This window comes from Onychostoma macrolepis, chromosome 18 (genome assembly GCF_012432095.1).
Source record: "Onychostoma macrolepis isolate SWU-2019 chromosome 18, ASM1243209v1, whole genome shotgun sequence".
In the NCBI taxonomy this organism is placed as follows: Eukaryota; Metazoa; Chordata; class Actinopteri; order Cypriniformes; family Cyprinidae; genus Onychostoma; species Onychostoma macrolepis.
Genome location: NC_081172.1, coordinates 16,488,493 through 16,510,132, shown reverse-complemented (window position 1 = coordinate 16,510,132; position 21,640 = coordinate 16,488,493). Strand labels below are relative to the sequence as shown.

Below are 21,640 nucleotides of genomic sequence, written 5' to 3'. Positions count from 1 at the left end.
TGGGTTTTTTTCTCCTATTTTTGTTGAAGTTTAGAATACACTAAGATTGATACTGTATTGATATGCTACTCTTTTGAGTCACAAAAAGAGCTTTTTTTTTAAAGCCAAGATGAAACCGAGGTAGTGACACATCTTTTCTTCTGTATTGTGATGCATAACCGAGTGAAACTGATTACTGAAAAGGAGGACAAAATGATTGGAAGAGTTTGTCATACATCACCAGAAGATTGAGTTATGACATTTTGATTAAAAATGATTAGGTCAGTAAAAAAAAAAGAAAAAAATGAAACGCATGCATGGATGAATTATTCACAGTAAGATCAATAACATGCATTTAGAAAGTAGAAAGGGTGAATTTTCATTTCATGCAGACATTTTACAAAGAGAGGATGTGATTCAGTTATAGCAATGGACAAAGATGCAGCGTTATGCCACAAATAAAAAACATGGAAGATACTTTAGCATTTTCAATTCAAACTTTTGCTAATTCCACAAGTGAAATGGTACACAAGTACTTGCTTTCCTGAAATACAGTATGCACTTAAGCACAAATGTTAGGGTGCACTATAAACAAAAAACAAAAAAAAAACAAAATGGCATTTGCTGCTAGCTGTACTGATGCTCTGTTTTATGTGTAACAGAGCTCAAGATTGATTTTGTAAGCCATTTCAGCCATTTTGTTAACCTACGCAAGACTGTCAACCAACCTCACATCAGAAAACACAACTGCATAAAAGCCTAAAAAATGTAGGCCTATTCCCCTGACTCTTTTATGCTGCTTACAGAGTCTAGGGCTCACACAGAGACAGCTGTGACTTATAAAGACACTTATTTCAATTATGTTGTCTTGTCAGGTAGGAGAGACATATCATGTACAAAAAACACAGCACCTTTAAAATTGCAAAACATTGTTTTTTGACCTGTATTCCATTGCATTGATTTCAGTAGTGTGCTGGTCCCAGGTGGCGGAGAGGGGGCGGGTGGGTAGACAGCTGCTGGGAGCAGGAAAAGAGTCTGCTGGGACTCGCTGGCGGTGAGAGCTCCTCGTCAGAACTCAGGAACGCTCCTGCTGAGGTTCTGCTGGAACACAGGAATAACTCGGATATAAAACCTGAAATGTGTCAAACTGAGATCAAACATGAATATGTAAATGGTTTATTGAAGTTAGAGATTCTGAATTCTTTTGGTTTGTGACTCATCCAGCAGAGGGCAGCATGGAGCCAATGAAAGAAGACAATAGAATGCAACTGCTTTTCGTTCAAACCATCTAAAGCAGTGGTTCTCAACCATTTGGATAAGGATTTTTAATAATATTTTTATACTCAAAATTCTACCCAGTAAAATATTTTAGAGTTTGCCATAGGAATATGTATAGTCATTATAAGAAGTGCCCATGAAGCTATAAGACCTGATTAATTTACAAGTCTTTTCCAGGTCTAGAAATAAAAAAAAAGTTTTCCAAGGGTGTCAATTAAAAAAAGTATATACATTTTTGTCTTATTTTAGATCATTTTAAGTCATCCTGAAGCAAGCCCCCTGGTCGAGAACCACATATCTAAAGCAAAACATTTAAGTCTGTCTACTTAAATATTTCACTTGGAGTTTCTTATTTGTGAAAATTACTAGCCGCTTCTGAGTGAAAACTCTTCATTTTGTTTCAGCAGGAATCTACCATGTTGTTGCCCTGGTGTATATAGAGTGAGGGAGCGTTTCTTACCCCTGACGGCTGGTCGCAGCTCTGTCCCGCTGTCGACGGTTCTTGAACCAGTTGCTGACTTGTGTAGCAGTGAGTCCAGTGGCTGCAGCCAAATCTCGTTTCTCTCGTGGCGAGGGGTACGGCTTTCTGCAGTACCACTCTCTCAATACACTTCGAGACTTTTCCTGCGAGCAGAGGATGCAACCGAAAGCTCTTGAAATCTCTCCCAAAAGGAAACAAGATTATTTTGAGACTAACACACAATCTGATTCTACACCAAGAGCTTTAAACACCTTGAAGCAGTAGCTGGTCTCCTCTCCATCCCAGATGGTACGAGGAAGAGGGAACTTACGGCGGATGCGGTACTTCCCCACGGCCCCAAGAGGACGGCCCCTCTGCAATTCAGCCTCCATGTAGTGAGCCCGGAGCCAGAGCTGCTGGAGGAGAGGGTGACTGCGTGGGGAGAACGCATTGCCCTCTAACAAGGTGTAGAGCTCAGCAAAACGACAGTGGTGGAAGGCAACCGCAGCTCGCGCTTTCAGCACGCTCTCTTGACTCTGAGCCATTCCCAGATACACACTGGACAATGAGGAAATGGAAGGTAAAGAGCATAAGAACGAGGACAAGCGATCCATGCTTCCACTCTGGAGAAGAACCTCACAAACACAGGCCACCTGCTCTGGGGAGAAGCCCATCGCCATGATCGGAGCAAGGATGGTGGAAGGTCCCACAAGGGATGACGAGGAATTGGTCTGTAAAACAAGTTGTAAATCGTCCCACCTAAAAGTCCATTCAAGGGACCCACAGGACAACTGAGACCTGTTTCAAAGCCAATAACGACAGCAAGCTTCACAAGAATACTGAAACCTGCAGAAGAAGTGTGCAAAACCAAAGTACCTTCTGATTTGAATGCAATGTAGAAACTCTCAGGTAAAGGGGATCTCACAATAGCCTTTTTGTTCTTCAGTGACGCGCTATCCAATAAGTGCAGCCGATGAGTGTATCAGCTTTTTTGTTTTAGCAGGTTTTACCTTCTCCAGCCACAAAGACCCGCCCAGACAACTTGGTACATGCAGGTAATCGGAGAGCATAGGGGTTAAAAAAACAGACAGGCACCAACACACACGCACACACAAACCTTTCAGACTAAGTGTTGTTTGTATTTGTATCAATTACCTGGGGAAGATGTCAGGTGCACAAAGGAGCTTATTTAAATATGAAGGCAATGTTATTTCCTAATCAAATCATGGTGCAGGATTTGTTAGACAATTTGGTTAGAGATGGCATTGCAGAAATATATTATATATATATATATATATATATATATATACATTTTTTTTTTTATTATATACACACACACACACACACACACACATGCATACATACACACATACACATACCATATATGCTTGTAATGATGTGGAAGAGAACCACAGATGATTTGCTTCTGGGTGAAAAAATTTTTTTTTTTTCATAGACATTTTGGTAAAAGTGCTTCACAAATAACTTGAGATTAATTTCAAACAAAAAGCATTCAGATAGCATTATATGTTTATTACATATCACAAAATGGAATATAAAAAATAAAATAACTATAAGATACAAAACACACCTCTATAAAAAGAGACGTTTACAATAATGACAAAAACTCCCTTTACTAAATGAAATGATCAAAAAAAACAAAAAACTCTTTGGTTTGATCAGCTGCATATTTTTCTGTTTGTACATGAAAGTGAAGCAAAAGTATTAAAGAGTGAACAGAACAAACAAATATATCTCTACTGACTAAAATACATGTGCATTAACATAATAATCATTACATTCTGGAGGAGTAATAGCAATACTCAAGGACAAACATACACACGCACACATTCCCTTACTTTCCAAAAAAAGTTAAAACATTGTCCAGGCGCTTGAAAGAAGAAGAAAAAAAACTTTGGCAAGTCAATGCAACAAGTCCTATGTAACAAATGTGTAAAATACAAACACTTTCATAAAGAAATCAAAAAGACACTACACATAGCAAAATCTCTTTTGTTATATCACAAAATGGAGTGTAAACCTAAGCTAGAATGAGGGAAACAGCTTTAAGGTTGAACGACTCCGAAATGATTGATAATTGCATTAAATATTCTTTAAAAAAAAAAAACATATAGAGACAAGTATCCTTAAGGCTAGAGTGACTACTGAGGGTGAATACTGTGCACCAGTCAAAATCTCACAGGCCAAGCCTTATTGTAATTGAATGGTTAAAAAAAAAAAAAAAAAAAAATAGCACCAAATTTTGTGGGGTCAAAAAAAAAAAAAAGAAAAGAAATGTGCAAAATATACAGAGCTGTGCTCTGCAATAAGCAAACCACTCTGGTAGTGATAATGACCTGTGTTGAAAAAGTCATACTTGTAGCTTTGAATCACCTAAATTGCATTTGATAACAATTAAGGGGGGAAAGGGCAAAAACAGACATTTCCTGAAGCTATGTGGAAATTCTGCAATTCAAATATTTGATTTTGAAATATAAAAAGACAAGATCAACAGAATAAAAACCAAAAAACATTTCACTGTATATGTACATGATGGATTTGTAATGTAAGAAGTGGCTGTTTTAAACAGTAAACAAATTTTAGGGTTCATGTGGAACAGTTGCATAGACAAATATTCAGTACTTCAATTCCCTTCAAACACTCAAGCCTATTAGGTTTATGCACAGTTTTATGGTAATGAGCTGAAATGCTTGGGTAAGCTCAATGGTTTGTCCATGGAAACCAATGTCAATTATCTATCATGCTACAAGTATAGGATATCCATGGTCAGTTTAGTGTGCCATCATAAACTTACACTGCAAGATACTTTACACATGGAATATAAAGCAACATAGATAGAGTGCTTCACTGTGTGTTCGAAGTGTAATGTTCAAAATCCAAGCGTCTTGCATCTACAAATCAGACACGTGCACCATCTACTCACCTATAAGAGGTACTTATGCCAATTGAACATTAAAGCAAAAACAATTAAAACAGCACCTGAACTGAGCAGTGAGGATGTAGTATATCAAATGTAGCTGTCACAGGCACATTTAAAGGTTAGTTTGTCAACCAAGTCTTATCTTCCACCCAGTGAAGTTTACTGAAATCTGATTTCTTTCTCCCAGTGCAGGGTGCTGTTGGTGCATCCAGGTCTCTTTGGGAGCCACCTGTACAGGATGTCTAGCTCGTGTTCAGACTCATTTCATTGAGTTGACTTATATCACTCCAAGACACCAGTTTTGTGACCAGCATAAACATGTACCTCTATTATATTGTCTCTAAGAGATAAACCTAATATGACTGGTTTATTTTCTTAAAAGATAAAAGTACTTGTCAGAGTCATTTAATCTATAAAACTGAGACGTAACAAAAATGTAAGGCACAAAAGAAGGCATTCCCACATGCTCTTCACTCCTAGATAAAACAACTTGATTGCCTCTGACATATTAGTGCCTTTTTACCACTTAGGGAGTCATGTAAGTCCTTGTAACATGCCTCAAGCTCTGTGTATCATCAAAAAAGGACTAACATGTAGACACAGCCTTAGATTCCTAGAGGTGAATATTGGTTATGTCCTCTGTGACATAACAGTGGCAGTGGCAGTGCCTTCCCTCTACTGTAGTTAAATCTCTATGGTCATGCCCTTGCTAAATATATAGTTTTCACAACTGAATTCCATATATATAAAAGAGAGGTTCTTTACTACAGTTCCATTATTAGGTTGAATACTTCCACTACTTAAAACTCCATCTAAATAAGGAAGAGTGGGGAAAGACTCCAAACCTCTGAGGTCATGAATCATAGTTCCTCTCACTTCTGGGACACGGTCGAATGCAAGTCTTGCAGGTTGAGATTTAACACTAACTGCATCTAGTAGTTTGTCAGAAGGACTGGAAATTACAAACCCAGATCATCATCCACAGGGACAGACTGCAGTTGTGTCAGAATTTTCGAATCCCCATCCATGTCCTCCACCTCATCCAGCTGAGAATCTCTCTCCACATCTTCGCCTGGAGGAGGAGTGCCCAACAGGAGGGACTCTCCTCCTGGCAAACCTAACAAAGCGGGGTCCTCTGGAAGATCTCCTTTCCCACGCATGTCAAATAATGTCAGACCAGAAGAGGAGGACAGCGGGACAGGGCTCCAGGCTGGCTGGGAGAGTTGGTGGCCAGTTGCCACACCACTACATATTGGACTGAGCGGGAGCATGCTATCAGGGCTAAGGGTCTGCTGGGATTGTAGGACATTTGTAAGAGTGGGAGTGCTAGAAGAGTCTGGGGTGTCAGGAGAGGCTCCTGGGGTTGGGTTGGCAATTGTTCCTGGCTCAGGGCTGCAGTAAAGTGTAGAGGAGCCAACAAACCCCAAAGGAGATGATTGTAGTGAATTTGAGGTTTGAGCCGTGAGTGAAGATGCTGGTTGATTCCCAAGTGGATGTACAGCTGAGGTTTGAAGATCAAGGGTACTTGAGACCAAATTGTCTGGGACGGACTTGACAGGCATGCTGGCGAACTGGATCCCAGCTGGGATGGTGAGGATGAGTTTGCCATTTTGAACACTTAAGATGGGGCTGCCCCCAATGCCACCTGCTAGTAGGATGTTGCCTGGAGACAAAAACAGAATAAATGCATTTCAGAACCAAACAAGCAACTGTTTTTCACTCCTGATGAAATTATTTTTGTGACCTACCTGGAGAGGCAGAAGGTAGCTGAATCACCCCAGAGTTGAGAAGTTGAACACCTGGGATGGTACCAGTAGGGACACTCTGAGGAGGCCCTATTGGACTAAGGCATATCGGTCCTTGGGCAACACTCAATCCTGTTCCAGATCCAGATGTCAGAATCTGGAAAGCACCTCCAGGGGACGGAATGGAGAGAGATGGTGTTGCTGGGACCACCTGAGGAAAGGACAGGGTTCCAGTTGGAGTTCCCGCAATGGATGACACAGGCATAAGTTGAGGCAGTGACAGGGGGACCAGCTGAGGTTGGCACGAGTCTTTGGTTTGGGATATGGGCACAACTTGAGTCGGCGAGGAGATGGGAATAACTGGTGTTCCCATGGAGGTCTGTATCTGTGAAAGGGTGGCTGAAGTAGATTCGTCTCCTAGCTGAGGTGTAAGCACTTGTGTAATTTGCCCATCAGCCATTTGGGAGAGTGATAAAGCACTACTAGTGCTTAATGTGTTCAAACCATTTTGGGTCTGTGTTTGCGTAAGTCTTGGACCAATGTGCAAGGTCTGTGTCTGAAACTGATGAATGGGGACTTGGGGTAACTGCGAATTGACCGAGGAGACTGGAACAAGCTGGGGGCAGGATGACACTGTGGCCCCAGATGGATGCTGCATCAGTTGAGAAACTGGAACGCCCTGTATTGATGGAACCACCTGGGGTAAAGACAGCACCTGAGGGCTAGAGATGGAGCTGCGAGTTGGTGACTGAGACTCTGCTTTTCCTATTACAACAATTTCAGGTGGCTGTGTGGGCTGTAGTGGCATGAAGGAACTGGAGATGACTGAACTCATGGAGCCAGCTGTTGATGCAGGAATACTATGTGGGACCAGTGTCACCGAAGGAAGAGACGTGGGAGAGATAACAGAAGTAGAGATGGTGGGTGAGGACACCGAGTTTGTAAGCAGTGACTGAGTGTTATCTGGATTCTTCAAGGCCTCTGGAAGACTGATGAAATCCAATGGAGAGACGTTGCTGCTGGCTGTTTTTGCGTCCTCGCTAAGCGAGAGAGGCATTGTGCTAGTTAGACTGGCTTGTGAACTCAGAACCACAGTGGGCAGGCTGCCTTGGGCCTCTATATCACTGATGCCCCGTTCATCTTTGGGGATTACTTGAGCCCCATTTAGTAGCAATGGTGCACTAGTTGTAACAGGACTGAGAGTGACTGTGTGGCCATCGCTCAGTGTCAGCCCATTGATGATGACCCCTGTTCCTGCCCCTGAGAGTATAGGGCTCCCATTCAGCAGCAGTGGATGAGAGCTTGTAAGGAATCCCCCGGTGCTGTTGAGAATAAGCTGACCAGTACTGCAAGGAGTGCCAGAGAGTGATATAAGAGAAGCATTGGAGCTGCCCGTCTCTTGAGCAGCAGGTTTGTCAGCAATATCATCCAGATCTCCCTTGCTGGCTTCATCTTCTGTACTGTGGTTTCCATCAGATTCACTAAAGAAAAGACAGAAACATTACATTTGGTCAAAAAGTCTAAATGTAGTTTCCATGAATGTCTATCATCAATCATCCAAAACATTTTTGACAGCAAAACAGTATCAATAGAGGAGAAACCTAAATTATTTACAAACCAGACCCAGTTTAGCTTGTGGTTCAACAGAAACCAACTACCTTGCAACGCATATGGTCACTCTTGTAGTAACAAACATTAAAATTCATTCATTTTTTAAATTTAGCCGACCCGTCACCATGTGCATGTGCTGCAGTGAGCAAATTACAGAAAACATAAATGTACATGCATGTACATTATTAATGGCTGCTGAATATTGTTCTAACATGTGAAGCATAATGTTTTAGAAATGTATTTTAGATCAATAAACACATATACTAGAAAACTAAATTGAATTTTTCCATTCTATTATATCTTGCTGATGAAAATACACAGAATAGGCATCTGCACAACATACATGTGCTTTTGGGAACAAGCATAATTGATATAATAACAATTTGATATTTTGGCTCCATTAATTCATGCCTCATGGACCAAATCGAAGTCAACTATTTAACAATTATATTTGATAAAACCTTTCCAAAATATTTCTGATAATTGTAGTATGAACATAATAAGTTTCTCTTTTTATGTAGATAAACAATTTTAACAACATTACCCTAAGTATTATATTCCTAACAAAATGTGATTGCAATTATATATAATGGAGGCAGCATATTCAAGTTGTGCTGCAGTGATAATAAACATGTTTTAAAATGTAGAATTTCATTGAATTGAATGAGGGAAAACACACACACACACACACACACACCAAGACTGCAAAAAAAAAAAAAATGCTCTGTCTGATATTTTTCTAATGATAAGAAATTCTAACACAAAGAAATTCCTAGATTAAGTGTGGTTTACCTCTCCAAGTACAACACTTACATCTTAATGAGGCATTTTGTTTTTTTTGTTTTTTAACCAATGTCCTCTCTGCCCTGAGATTTAACCATCCATGGACTACAGAAAGACATTGTGGTGCAGGAGTTCAGGAAACTCGAGCCACTCCTGGCGCCCCTATCTCACATTTCACAACAAAGCAACATGCTTTCAACCGTGTTTTCTAAGACCTCCTTGTCATTTTCACTTGTCAGACACTTCATTTAACAATTATAATGCATGGCAAATATTTACCAAATATTGAACTTTTTCACGTCTGTATCTCCCATCTGTGCTCAAACTCAAAAAAAAAAAAAAAAAAGAAAAGTTTCCCATGTTCAAGGGTTTATTAAATACAATCTATCATCTGCGACACACTAGGCCTTTATGAAGAGAACCTACTGTGAATGTAACGGCCTCTATCAGACCGGGCAATCTGTTCAGAATCTGTGAAGATTTTTAGTTTACACACTCGTTCTAGTGTAAACCTCGCACACAATAGCGGTTTGTTTACTGCTCTCTTCTCTCAGTTTGCCTGAAGAATGTTTCTCTCGGGCCTGAGACAAATCACTGTTCACGTACTTGATACAATGCGCTTACCTTTTGCTGTTGGTACCGGAGGGGGTCCGATCCCTCTGTCGGCGATTCTTGAACCAGTTGCTGACTTGAGTCAAAGAAAGTCCGGTGACTTTGGCTAAATTCTTCTTCTCGACCGGAGTGGGATACCTGTTGATCTTGTAACATTCCTTCAGAGCGTTGCGCGACTTCTCCTTGAAGCAGTACACCGTCTCCTCTCCGTCCCAAATAGTTTTGGGCAAAGGAAACTTTTTGCGCAGTCGATATTTATCCACGGCGCCTAGACTGCGACCCCGGGACCTTTCAGCCTCCTTGTAACGCGCCTTCAAGTAGAGGTCTTGCAGGAACCCATGGTTACTCGGGTGGAAGTCATGACTGTCCAGGATGGCGTACAACTCGTTGAACTCCTCCCGGTGGAAAGCGACCAGAGCCTGGGCCTTCAGCAGGGTCTCGTTGCCACGTAGCAGATCGGCCGAAGGAGGGATGGTGGAGAGGAATCTCCACAGGCGATCCACATTACCCGCTTGCAGGAGCGCTTCGCACAGACACGCGACTTGATCGGTGGAAAAACTGAGCGCCGAGTTCTGGAAGCTTTGGAGCAGTTGTTCTGAAACTTCGTCCGGATCCGTCTCCTCTTTCACTTTGGCTTCATCTTGCGTGGACTCCTTTGGGCCGTTTTCAGTTTGTTCTGTGGACTCCAAAGACAAGGAAGCCATTTTTATTTTAACTTTTTTCCTTCAAGTTCCTCCTCCCTCCCCTTCTGTGTCTCTCTCCCATTCTCCCGTAGGCGAGTGTGCGCTGCTGCAGAGCCAGGCGTCACGCCCCTGCGTTTCGTCAACCTCCCCCATCGAGACATCCACCACAGGCCTGCTGCATTTCAATCTGGCTCCTTCATTACCATTGTGCAATCCTTTTTTTTTTCTTTTTCAAAACCACATTTGTTTCACATTGAGAAACAAACAATACACAAGCCTCGCACGGTTTTATTAGTGAATTCAACTGCTTTCAAACTCAAGGAAGACAAAGATTTATTAAGACATATCATTTTGTTTTTAATATTTTACAAGTTGTATGTATAATTTCATTCAATTCTAAAAACTTAAATGACCATCTATCTATCGGCCTACTGCACACCCTCCAAATTATGCATTGAAACTTACTGTAATGAACCCAAGCATGTCTAGAAATCTTTGAAGGTCAAATTGTGACATAAACCATATTTGATGTTTCATGACTGGTTTGGTTTAGTGTCAGTAGGAGACTTCACCTGAGACAACACATGTTGTGAGATGTCCTGAGTTATATAATGAAACCAACGTGTGTGTGTGTGTGTGTGTGTGTGTGTGTGTGTGTGTGTGTGTGTACCTACTTAACCATATTTTGGGGACAAATTTGTACCCAAAAGTGAGCTAAACCTGACAAAATCTCCAAAAACATCCCTTTGGGGATGTCCTCATTTGTAAAACCAGTTTAAAAATAAAGTAAACAAAGGTTTTTTGAAATTGTAAAAATGCTGAAAGTCTCCTGTAAGGGGTAGGTTTAGGTGTAGGGTTGGTGTAGGGCAATAGAAAATACGGTTTGTACAGTATAAAAACCATTACGCCTATGGAATGTCCCCATTTAGATAGCTAAGTAAACGTGTGTGTGTGTGTGTGCGCGCGTGTTTTAAAACTTTGCATGCTGGATGGACAGGGTTTAAATGTGAAAGAGGACACGCACACCTGGAAGCAGATGGACAGAATGAGATGAGGCAGAGCTCTGTACCTCCATCTCATCCCTTTGCAAGAATGTAAACTTTGTTTTCAGGAAGGCGGGAGATCAGGCTGTATAGTCTGTCACCCCCATCCTACTACTTTCTATCCTCTCAGCCCATAACCCCTAACCCTTTGATCTTCTACCTGTGCACACTTGCCTTTTAACATTTGTTAGTCATGTTTTGCAGTCAAGACATCTGAAAATGAGTAGCAGTTTTCAGAATCACTTTATTTGCCACTGCAGAGACTGCTAGATGTGCCTGGGTTTTTAGCTCTTATCGTATATAGTTATATATTGAAATACACTCTAGCAAATCAGTATTTAAATTCTATCAGCTTCTAAGGTATTTCAAAAATGGGTCCAGTAAGATCCAATTAGCTAACCTTAGTTTAAACAATTAACTAACAATGATCGATACTTTTATTTTATTTTTTACAGTACTTATTCATTTTGTTAACATTAGCTATTAAAAACACAACTGCACATTTTTAGTTCATGTTAGCTCAGGTCCATTAAATAATAGGCTAAAATAACTTTTGATTGTAATAATATTCTAATAATATATTAGTCAATGTTGAAATTAACATTAACTAAGCTTAACAAATGCTTTAAACATAGTTTTCCTTGTTAGTTCATGGTAAATAATGTTGACAACTAATGTATCACAAATGTAACATGTTCCATAGCTTCTTGTTCTCTCTCCTTGTTAGTTGTAGCTAGTAGCTTTTAATTTTGTACTATTTATATTTAGTTAGGAGTAACTATTACAATAGTTAGGCTACTACTATTTGTTCCAATTTAAGTACCTATTTATGAGACTAGTTTTATATATCCCAAACTAGTATCCTAACATTTATGTTAGTTACAATAGCGTTTTTATTGTCATATGTAGTAAGAAAGGTAATTTTATAGTTCAGTTAAATAACTTACTACAGTGTACAAAAAGATTTTTCGAAGCTGTATATAAAACAAAGATTATTAGAGCACGTTTTCAGTATTCCTGCTGCAAAACTTCACGTTTAATTCGATGTGTCACTTGCCGTTTCTTTGTGAAATTTACTAGCAATTTCTGAATGAATTTACTGACGGATGTTTTGAGTTTTTTTGAGGCGTTTCTGAAACTCTAGCAGCATCGTGTGGAATACATTGAGTACTGCAAGCATGTGTTTATCATGCATCTTTGGGAGCGGTCTGCTTCAACAAAACAAATAGTGATTGGATAATAACAGTATCACTGAGCAGCCCGATTCGACAGAGTACAGTTTCCCCGCCCACTGAAAGCCGGGTAACATTTTTCTATTGGTTGAATCCAAGGTCCCGCCCAATTGCCGATTTTTATTGGCTCAAAGCTCAATGTGGGTGGGCAGAATCTTCCAGAATCTAGTGGCGTGGTCTTTGGCGGAAGAGCTTTTCTCAAGAGCTAAAACAAGAAGAAAATATACGGTCTTGTTGGTTTGAATTCTGAATACAGCCCTTAAAATATCGGATCGCGTGTAACTGATGAGAACTGAACGTGCTGACAGCTGACTGAAGAAGTGAATAAAGTGAAGGGCTTGTCACGTGAGTGCATGTAAATACTGGTGGCTAGCCATAGCAACCAGCAAGATAGCAAATATTAAACCTTAAGTTAAGTGGACGCCGTGACAAAATAACTGTTCTGTCTGGACATCTGTATTTTGCTGCATGAATACTAAACACAACATTTGATTTTCAGCTCGACCACACCAGCAGCATCGGAGTTTGTTTAGTAACGGAAGATGGACGGGAGTGTGACAGTCATCACCAACCCCACCGTGACCGTGCGGGTGACCAGCACCGTCAGCTCCTTCGAGGTGAACCGGAGATTCAACCGAGGAATAACGATCGCAGACTTTAAGGTGCGGCAGGGCAGATCATGCCTCTTGTGCGACTCAAATACTAGTATTATTGCTAAGCAGTCAGACATGGAATATGTCAGATATTACGCTACATATGATATTGCCTATTGCAGAATTGAGTATGTGCAGCTTTGTTTTTAAAAATGACCCATGATATTTGGGATATGTTATGCTATTTATTTTCCTGTAAAAGAACTCGGTATAGTGAGGGATAGCGTCTTATTTAAAATGTTCAAAACAGGTCTGGTACTTTTTTTTTTTTTTAAGCTATGGATGTAATATTCTGGTCATATGTAGATGTTGTCCATTGTGGCAATATGGTCAAATCACAGGCACAATCACTCTTGCATGATATTTATTATTCAGTATAACAGAATTTGTGGCTCTGTAATAAGGAGTAAGAGAGCGCAAAAGCATTAAAATTTAATCTTTACTCCTATCTCAGTATTTTGTATCATCATCATGTCACTGTAGAGCAGGGGTAGGCAAGTAAGTTTGGCATCGGGCCAAAAAACCCAAAAAGAATTCGCCACTAGGTGGTGGTCCAGAACATAGTCAGAGGATAATTTAAGGAACTAGAATTGCCTGTGACAGACTGTTACAGTGTCTTTTGTAACTGGTAGTGAGCTGTTACTCTGTGTTAAGTCCTGTAGTAGGACAGTCATTAACAAAAATCCACATTTATGTGGCGGTGAGCGGAGTATTTAATAATCACTCCGCTCCGGGTTCACCGTTTCCCGCTCCGCTCCTCGCTCACTGATATCAGAAACACCGCTCCACGTCTAAAGTAGTATTTCAGTAGGTTTGAAATATGTGACCCTGGATCACAAAACCAGTCTTAAGTGTCAATTTTTCGAAATTGAGATTCATACATCATCTGAAAGCTGAATAAATAAGCTTTCCATTGATGTATGGTTTGGAATCTGAGGGTGCAAAAAAATCTAAATATTGAGAAAATCGCCTTTAAAGTTGTCCAAATGAAGTTATTAGCAATGCATATTACCAGTGTTGGGCTAGTTACTCAAAGAATGTAATATATTACTCATTACTAGTTACTCCTTTCAAAAGTAATATTGTTACTTTACTTATTACTTTCTGGCAACAGTAATTAGTTACACTACTAGTCACATTACTTTTTCTTCACGCCCCACAGAAGTTGTAACTGTGTATCTTCCACATAAAATTCTTCTAGAATGTTACTAACAACATATTTCTGCCTCATCATTTGACCAAAATCCACATCGGATCGCAGTCAGAAGTTATTACAAACACTCAGTGTGTTTGTAGAAGTTGTATTCATCTCGTTAATTGTCATGTGTAGCTAGAAATTTTTCTGTTACCCATATGCGATTAAATTTTGTTATGCATTTTATCAAATCACATGAGTTTGTAAGAAACTGTTAAATTTTCCAAAAATATTTTAAATTATATTAATATAAGGTAACACATGCTGATCAGACAGATGTAATGCCAGAGTAAAGTAAAGCCACAACTTACACAACAGATCTTTTTTTCCTGACAAAATTAATATAATGCAATCTGCTGAATGTAAGCTTTTCCATATTCCAAGCTTGCCTGCTGCACTGGGGACATCACATGCATGTGCGAGTCATGAAAATTATGGAAATAAGTCTAGGAATTATCTGATTGTTAGATTTTAAATCAGCGGGGTTGAGGCATCAAAAGTAACTATGTAACTAAGCTGTTTTATGGAAAGTAACTGTAATATTATTACTGAAATCTTATTGATAATTAGTTACACTACTAGTTACTGCAAAAAGTAATATTACAGTAACTAAATTACTAGTAACTAGTTACTGCCCAACACTGCATATTACTAATCAAAAATTAGTACAAGTTTTTATACATTTAGAGTAAGAAATTTACAAAATATCTTAATGGAACATGATCTTTACATAATATCCTAATGATTTTTGGCATAAAAGAAAAAATTATAATTTTGACCCATACAATGTATTTTGGGCTATTTCTACAAATATACCCCAGCGACTTAAGACTGGTTTTGTGGTCCAGGGTCACATATCACAGTCCTGTTAACGTATATTAAAAAAATAAATAAAATAACCGGAGAGTTTCAAAGTGGCTTATTGGAACACTAGTGTGCAAACTTTTTTCCTACCACTCGACAAGCTAATAACATATAGCGTATAACAAATAGCGAGTGAAAACCACAGCAATCCGACTTTAAAAAAAAAAATTTGGGGTTTGAGGGTATTGCCCGAGTGACAAACTATTGAGCGCCTACTTTTTACACATATTTCTTCGTGTATTAATGCAGGTCATTAAACTGTGAGGGTCTATTTGGAATAATTGATATTTTAGTTTATTTTCTAGTTTAACATGTATGTTTGTTTTTCAGGGTAAACTGGAGCTGATTGTGGGCACCCCAGCTGCTTATATGGACCTTGAGCTATTTAGCACTTCAGACAAGTTCTTACAGAAGCTAGACAACAATGAAGCGCTGTTCGGCTCCTATCCTGTGGATGATGACTGCAGAATACATGTGGGTATTGACTTTTTTCTGACACCCCAGCTGTGATGTGAGATGATTTCTAGAGTTTCAAAATTCTGCTGTTCTGGGCATTTTAAAACTGTTTTGATAGCATTAATAAAGACGGAATTCTTATACTTTAGTGTTGTTTCCTGTGCAGGTGACAGACCGCAGTGGTACGCAAAGTGGGGAGTTCACTGATTTGTCAAAGGTGGAGAAATTTGAGATCTCTGATGATGCCTATGAAAAAAGGGCAGGTAATCCAAATATCTATAATTCAATTTCTGACTGTAACACATTTGCTGAGTGATTTAATTTATAGCAACTTATAGTAACTGCACAAATAGTTGAGATGAAATTGAAATAGAGACGTGTCGTGTCTTCCTTATTGTGACGTACATCTGAGTTAAATGGACTTTTGAAAATGGGGGAAATGTAGAACAGGGTTCTATCAATTGGTTGATGATTGGATGGAGGCAGATCGACTAAATGTGACCCTGGACCACAAAACCAGTCTTAAGTCGCTGGGATATATTTATAGCAATAGCCAAAAATACATTGTGGGTCAAAATTACTGATTTTTCTTTTATGCCAAAAATCATTAGGATATTAAGTAGAGATCATGTCCCATGAAGATATTTTGTAAATTTCCTACTGTAAATACATCAAAACTTAATTTTCGATTAGTAATATGCATTTGCTAAGATCTTCATTTGGACAACTTTAAAGGCGATTTTCTCAATATTTAGATTTTTTTGCACCCTCAGATTCCAGATTTTCAAATAGTTGTATCTCAGCCAAATATTGTCCTGTCCTAACAAATCATACATCAATTTATTCAGCTTTCAGATTATGTATAAATCTCTATTTTTAAAAAAATTGACCCTTATGACTGGTTTTGTGGTACAGGGTCACAAATGTGAGCTTGCAGTCAATTGTAAGAAAGGGGCAGGTTTTAAATGGAATTTATTAAAAATTACTTTTTTGTTTCACCGCATAAGTGCATGAATACAGCGTTACAGTACAAGTACAAATGGTTAAGAAATTTTGATCATACATATTATAAGTGCTTTTAAAATGAATGTAAACAAATATCTAACATTTCAGGTTTTTTTACTTGTCAGATTCAATACGTAACTTCAAGAAGAATATGAAGTTAGGTCGATTTAATGAGGAAAACAGGGCCAAGCAAGAAGAGGCTCTTGCTAAGAAAGAAGAGGAAGAGAAGGTGGCCGCTGAAGCCCTTGTGGTTGGGAAACGCTGCAAAGTTCAAGTTCCTGGGCAACCTACCAAGATTGGCACAGTCATGTTTGTGGGTAAGCTTACCCTCATTTCCATATCACACCTCGCAGATTAAGGCTTTGTTTGTGGTGTTTGCATGACCTGGTTTAATGGCATCTACTGCTCTGATTCACCACTTCAGTGTTGTTACATGTACTTTTAATAGAGCCAAGAAATGACTATAATCAATTTTCATATAGTTTTGATATTTATTTAAATTGTGAGTGATGCTTTTCAAAAGGCAGTTAACTCAGTGAACTGTAACACGCCATCCTGACCTGGGGCTCCCTGGTTTCTTTACAGATGTGAATTTATTTATTTATTTATTTTTCCTGATATATGAATTCCTGTGTATTCCAACCATATTCAATGGGGCTTAAATGTTTTCTTTGTTTGCAGGTACAACAGATTTCAAACCAGGCTACTGGGTTGGTTTGAAATATGATGAGCCGCTGGGGAAGAATGATGGCAGGTCGGTGCGCGCACAAATTACTTATAGGGATGTAACGATACCAAAATCTCACGATACAATATTACTTGCGATATTTAAAAAGACAAATGAAGAATTTGGAAAAAATAAACATTTTGTACATTTTAAAGTTAAATTATTTTATCTAATGAACTTTGAGAGTTCAAAATTAAGAGCTCCAACCCATGTTTAATAAGAAAACTTAATAAGAAAAAAAGTCAGTGACTTACCTGAAAGTGAAAGTGAAGTGACGTGTGGCCAAGTATGGTGACTCATACTCGGAATTTGTGCTCTGCATTTAACCCATCCAAGTGAACACACACACACCCGGAGAAGTGGGCAACCCTCTTTTTATTTGTGATGTACTGTCTCAGTCTAAATTACATTCACACTGGTGTTTTAGGAAGCCAAACAAATTTGAATAGAATAATAATAATAATAACAACAACAATGACAGCAGTAGCCATATATTGTACAACAGTTGCACTGTAAAATAAATGAAAATGAATATTTCATAGGTATATTGCTTTGCTTTACACTACAGTAGGGAAATTACAATACTACTTTCATAATTCCTACACTTGAAAGAGAGATTTTGAATTTGGACTGCATTAAAATAGCTGTCACTTTTAAGCTTTTATTTTGACGGAAACTGCAGCAGAGCGTTTATATTTTGAAGGAAAACTCCAGCTTCAGTGAAAACAGGCTTACAAAAACGCGTCTCACTACAAATCTACTGAAATGCTGTAATTATCTGCCACGAGAATAAAGCATAACTGGTGGCGGTTGCGTTCCCAAACACACGCTAAACTCACAGCGCGTGCAATAAACAAGGTTCACTGCATGCATACACTGTGAACGGAGCCGTTCTGAGGCGTGGAAAACACAGAATCGCGAGCTGATCGCATGAACACATCGTTTACTTCGCTTTAAAACACACAGTGAAAACAGACTTCTTGAAGCAATTAAGCCATATTGTGCTTTCGGTTTTAGTTCGTTTGACAGATACTGTACCAAAGCATAATGGCCCAAAACAAATATATTTAAAAAACTAAAATTTTTGTCAGGAAGACCTATCGTTTCATATCGTCATGTGACCACGATAATATCGAGACAGTTTTGCTATCGCGATATTGATAATATCGTTACATCCCTAGTTATTTATGTTTATGAACAAGACCAGCATGTCTCTGAAAAGGACTAATGTGACCCTTACATGAACCTTCTGAGAAAGTCTAACTGATGCGTTATGTTTGTCTTGATTTAGTGTGAATGGGAAACGTTATTTTGAGTGTGAGCCAAAATATGGCGCCTTCGTGAAGCCCCTCTCAGTAACTGTGGGAGACTTCCCTGAAGAGGACTATGGTTTGGATGAGATGTAAGATGAGCAGTCAGAAGCATCAGAAGAAAGACCCTCTTTCTTCCAGAAGTTTGGCTCCATGCAGTGAGATATTGCTGCGGTAGAAGGTTTTTTGTCGTCAATGCAGATCATTTTGTTTTATGGTGCTCTGGAAGAGATCAACGAAAATTGTACCTTAATTTCCTGCAGTCAAACTCAAGGAATGATCTTAAACAACATCTGTGCCCTGGCGACTAGAAGTAACTAGTAAGGTAAATGTGAGAACGCCAGCCGAGGTCAGAGTAAAGAAAAGCATTCGCTTGCATGTTGATTGTTCATTATTGAATTCCAAAGTTCTGCAGCTAATTTGAGCCCAGACCGAATAATTTTACTTCAAACAAAACCGCAACAGAAAATGTTCTTCACGTTTTTGCAGTTCTGTGCACACTGTATTGTATAAATGTCATATTTGTATTAATGAATTCCTTCTTTTCTGCAGCCCATTACATTCTTATGCATCATTATGACTGTGTTTAGGGTATCAGTCCCTCATTCTCTTTGGCACTTTAGCGATTATCTCAATAAAAGCCTCAGTTTTTTCACGGTTCTGTATTTTCAGTGTAAACTACAGAAATGTGATAAGAAGTCTTACTTTTTTGTGAAAATTGGCATGTAAACATTTTTATGCATGTCGAATTTATTTATCAGAAAAATCTCAAATCTTTGTTTCAAATAAATCCATTTGCCAATTTTGGACATCCTCAGACATATGCCCAAATTGTCTTTTTTTTTAAATTGTCTTTTTTTATTTTTTTTAACTGCCTTAACACGTTGCATGGGACTCATGTTGCAGTAAAAAACGCTGTAGTACAGCCCTAAAACCTTGATGGCTCCCAAGTGGTGATAAACATTTGGTTTTGGTGCACAGCAAGTCAGCAACATATATGATTCATATGAATGCCATAAGTATGTTTTAGTAGCTTTAACAAAATGCAGTGTAAAAGTAGAAATTTTGGACACTAAACCAGGGCCAGGCACAAACACTGATGTTGGAGATAGATGTGCATCTCTTCCTTCCTTTACTCCATGCTTACATTGAATGGCCATAAATAAAAAATAAAAAAAGTATTTTTGTTTTTGACAAACGTACAGCCTCAGTCACCATTTGCAAAGAAAGTACAATTGAATTTATCATTTATCAAATACATGTGTGGCCATGGGATTTCTGTCTCAACTGATCGTGCCTGAGTGCACTTAAGTTTTTGTCAATGTATTTTGATTTTCCCCTCCAGACTGTGATGCTTTGCAAAAATAAAATGAGTTTCAAATCACTTGCTTGTACATCATTACTTTCAAAACTTAGACAATAATGTTACATTTAGATATGCAGGGCGAGCGCCTACTTTTTAGAGCGCACGCACACACACCCGACAGATGTGCAAGCCAAACCCCGAGTAAAAACCACATAGTTCACAGTTTCAGTCGCTGTTGCTGTCAGCCAGTTGTGCTGGTGTTGATTAAAACTGGATATTGAAGTCTAATTTCATTATTTATATTACTTATAACGCGTTCCTCTGAATGACACCTGAAGCAGTTTGATAATGAGGGCAGACTCAGAAGACTGAGCTTTGTTTTTCCGTCGGTCAGTTTGGACTGTATGACTAAAGTTTTTCGTAAAGAAAATGAACCGCTGTTTGTGTTTGATCTTCATTTATTCCTGTCTACTTTTGTCATCGGGTAAGTGTTTCTCGGTTGTTTATTTATACTGTAAGAAGAACTCTGTGGAAACCGCGCTATATAGGCTAACGGAAATTGCGAAAGCTTCCATTGTGTGTATACGTGTACACAGAGTTTGAAAACATTGCGGTTCTGACTAAAAACGAGCTAGACAGCAGGCTCCGAAATGAAGCATGGCTTATGGCAAACATGCCAAATTTGTCAGTTTTAGTGCCTGCGAAACAAAACATTACCTTTACTATTGCTCATACTATTATTATTCTTTTTGGCGCTTCCTACGGGAGAAGCTGGACGGCTGTAAAAGGGCCAGTGAGAGAACAGATTCTTTAATAAGCAGCCATTCAGAAACAGCCTAGTTACAGCCTTGAAACGCCCTAGTAACAAGCCAGAGGACTCTAGAAATCATATAGCAAGACCCCCCTACATATCAGCACCTTGTTTTTGTTGCCTAAGCTTAGGGCCGCCACTATTATGGTTTCTGGGTCCCCTGAACAGCATATTTACTCGGGGCCCCCTCAAATTGTGTTTTACACACAATTTCTACCTGATGAAATATGGATTTTTAGAATCGCAAGTCTTCATAGTTGGGTAAACTTATATTGGTGAACGGAAACTACAACAAAAATAATTTGTTGTATTCCAGTAGCAAAATTCCTAAAATTCCTAACACGACATAAATTAGGTCATCTGTCAAGTCTGTGGAAACGGTCCATTTTAAAGCTTGGCAAAAAAGTATAATCATTTTACAAATGCCATGGAGTTAGATGTTATTCATTTGCTTTTTTAAGGTCTACAAATCACACTTTTAAAATTATTCTACCTCATATATTCAGATTTTTTAAAGAATGTGGGAACCCTGGTTCTTCTAACTTCTTCACAAAACAAACACATACATATCTTGTTTTGTCTTATTTTAAATCTTTTTAAAGTTATCTTGAGGCTGTCATAGAACTTTGCTGAGGCCCCCTGTTGCCCCCCGGCCCACATTTCAAGTAGAGAATACTTGAATTCAGCATATTTTCTATGTGTGTGTTTCTTCTTTTTCCTAGTCTAGTTGTACTTAAATGAGTTTGTGATATCTATAGTGTATAAAATATGCACCTGTAAAAATCTTTATATCGGAGGCATTATTGGATTATCTTTTGCTTACAGTTCAGGGACATTTTTGGTATGTTTTCTTTATAGTATTGTTGAAAGGTGCTTTCATGTATGGTAGCAAAAATGATCCAATAAAGTGATTAAATGGTGTGGCCTGCATGTTTATTGTTTATCT

The 21,640-nt window shown here is 38.8% G+C and overlaps 3 protein-coding genes across 5 annotated transcripts; 1 reads left to right on the top strand and 2 right to left on the bottom strand.

The window, feature by feature from the left end:
- Positions 1–144: 144 nt before the first annotated feature.
- six9 (SIX homeobox 9) lies at positions 145–2,921 on the bottom strand. Of its 3 annotated transcripts, XM_058751960.1 has the most exons (4): positions 2,873–2,893; positions 1,990–2,758; positions 1,718–1,881; positions 145–1,080 (listed from the first exon to the last, which is right to left on the bottom strand). In XM_058751960.1, the coding sequence occupies exons 2-4, from the start codon at positions 2,395–2,397 to the stop codon at positions 942–944; spliced, it is 711 nt and encodes a 236-aa protein (XP_058607943.1). In that variant the 5' UTR covers positions 2,398–2,758; positions 2,873–2,893; the 3' UTR covers positions 145–941. The 3 variants fall into 3 exon arrangements, with proteins under 3 accessions (XP_058607943.1, XP_058607941.1, XP_058607944.1); XM_058751958.1 differs by having other exon boundaries at positions 1,990–2,921; XM_058751961.1 differs by having other exon boundaries at positions 145–1,077; positions 1,990–2,921.
- A 162-nt stretch (positions 2,922–3,083) lies between these two features.
- six5 (SIX homeobox 5) lies at positions 3,084–10,709 on the bottom strand. The gene is made up of 3 exons (XM_058752100.1): positions 9,422–10,709; positions 6,407–7,884; positions 3,084–6,321 (listed from the first exon to the last, which is right to left on the bottom strand). The coding sequence occupies exons 1-3, from the start codon at positions 10,111–10,113 to the stop codon at positions 5,618–5,620; spliced, it is 2,874 nt and encodes a 957-aa protein (XP_058608083.1). The 5' UTR covers positions 10,114–10,709; the 3' UTR covers positions 3,084–5,617.
- Positions 10,710–12,503: 1,794 nt separating this feature from the next.
- Positions 12,504–19,961, top strand: tbcb (tubulin folding cofactor B). Its single transcript, XM_058750922.1, has 7 exons — positions 12,504–12,712; positions 12,867–13,029; positions 15,410–15,553; positions 15,702–15,798; positions 16,666–16,857; positions 17,222–17,294; positions 18,559–19,961. Exons 2-7 carry the CDS (start codon positions 12,910–12,912, stop codon positions 18,671–18,673), a joined length of 741 nt encoding a protein of 246 aa, XP_058606905.1. The 5' UTR covers positions 12,504–12,712; positions 12,867–12,909; the 3' UTR covers positions 18,674–19,961.
- The last annotated feature ends 1,679 nt before the right edge of the window (positions 19,962–21,640 follow it).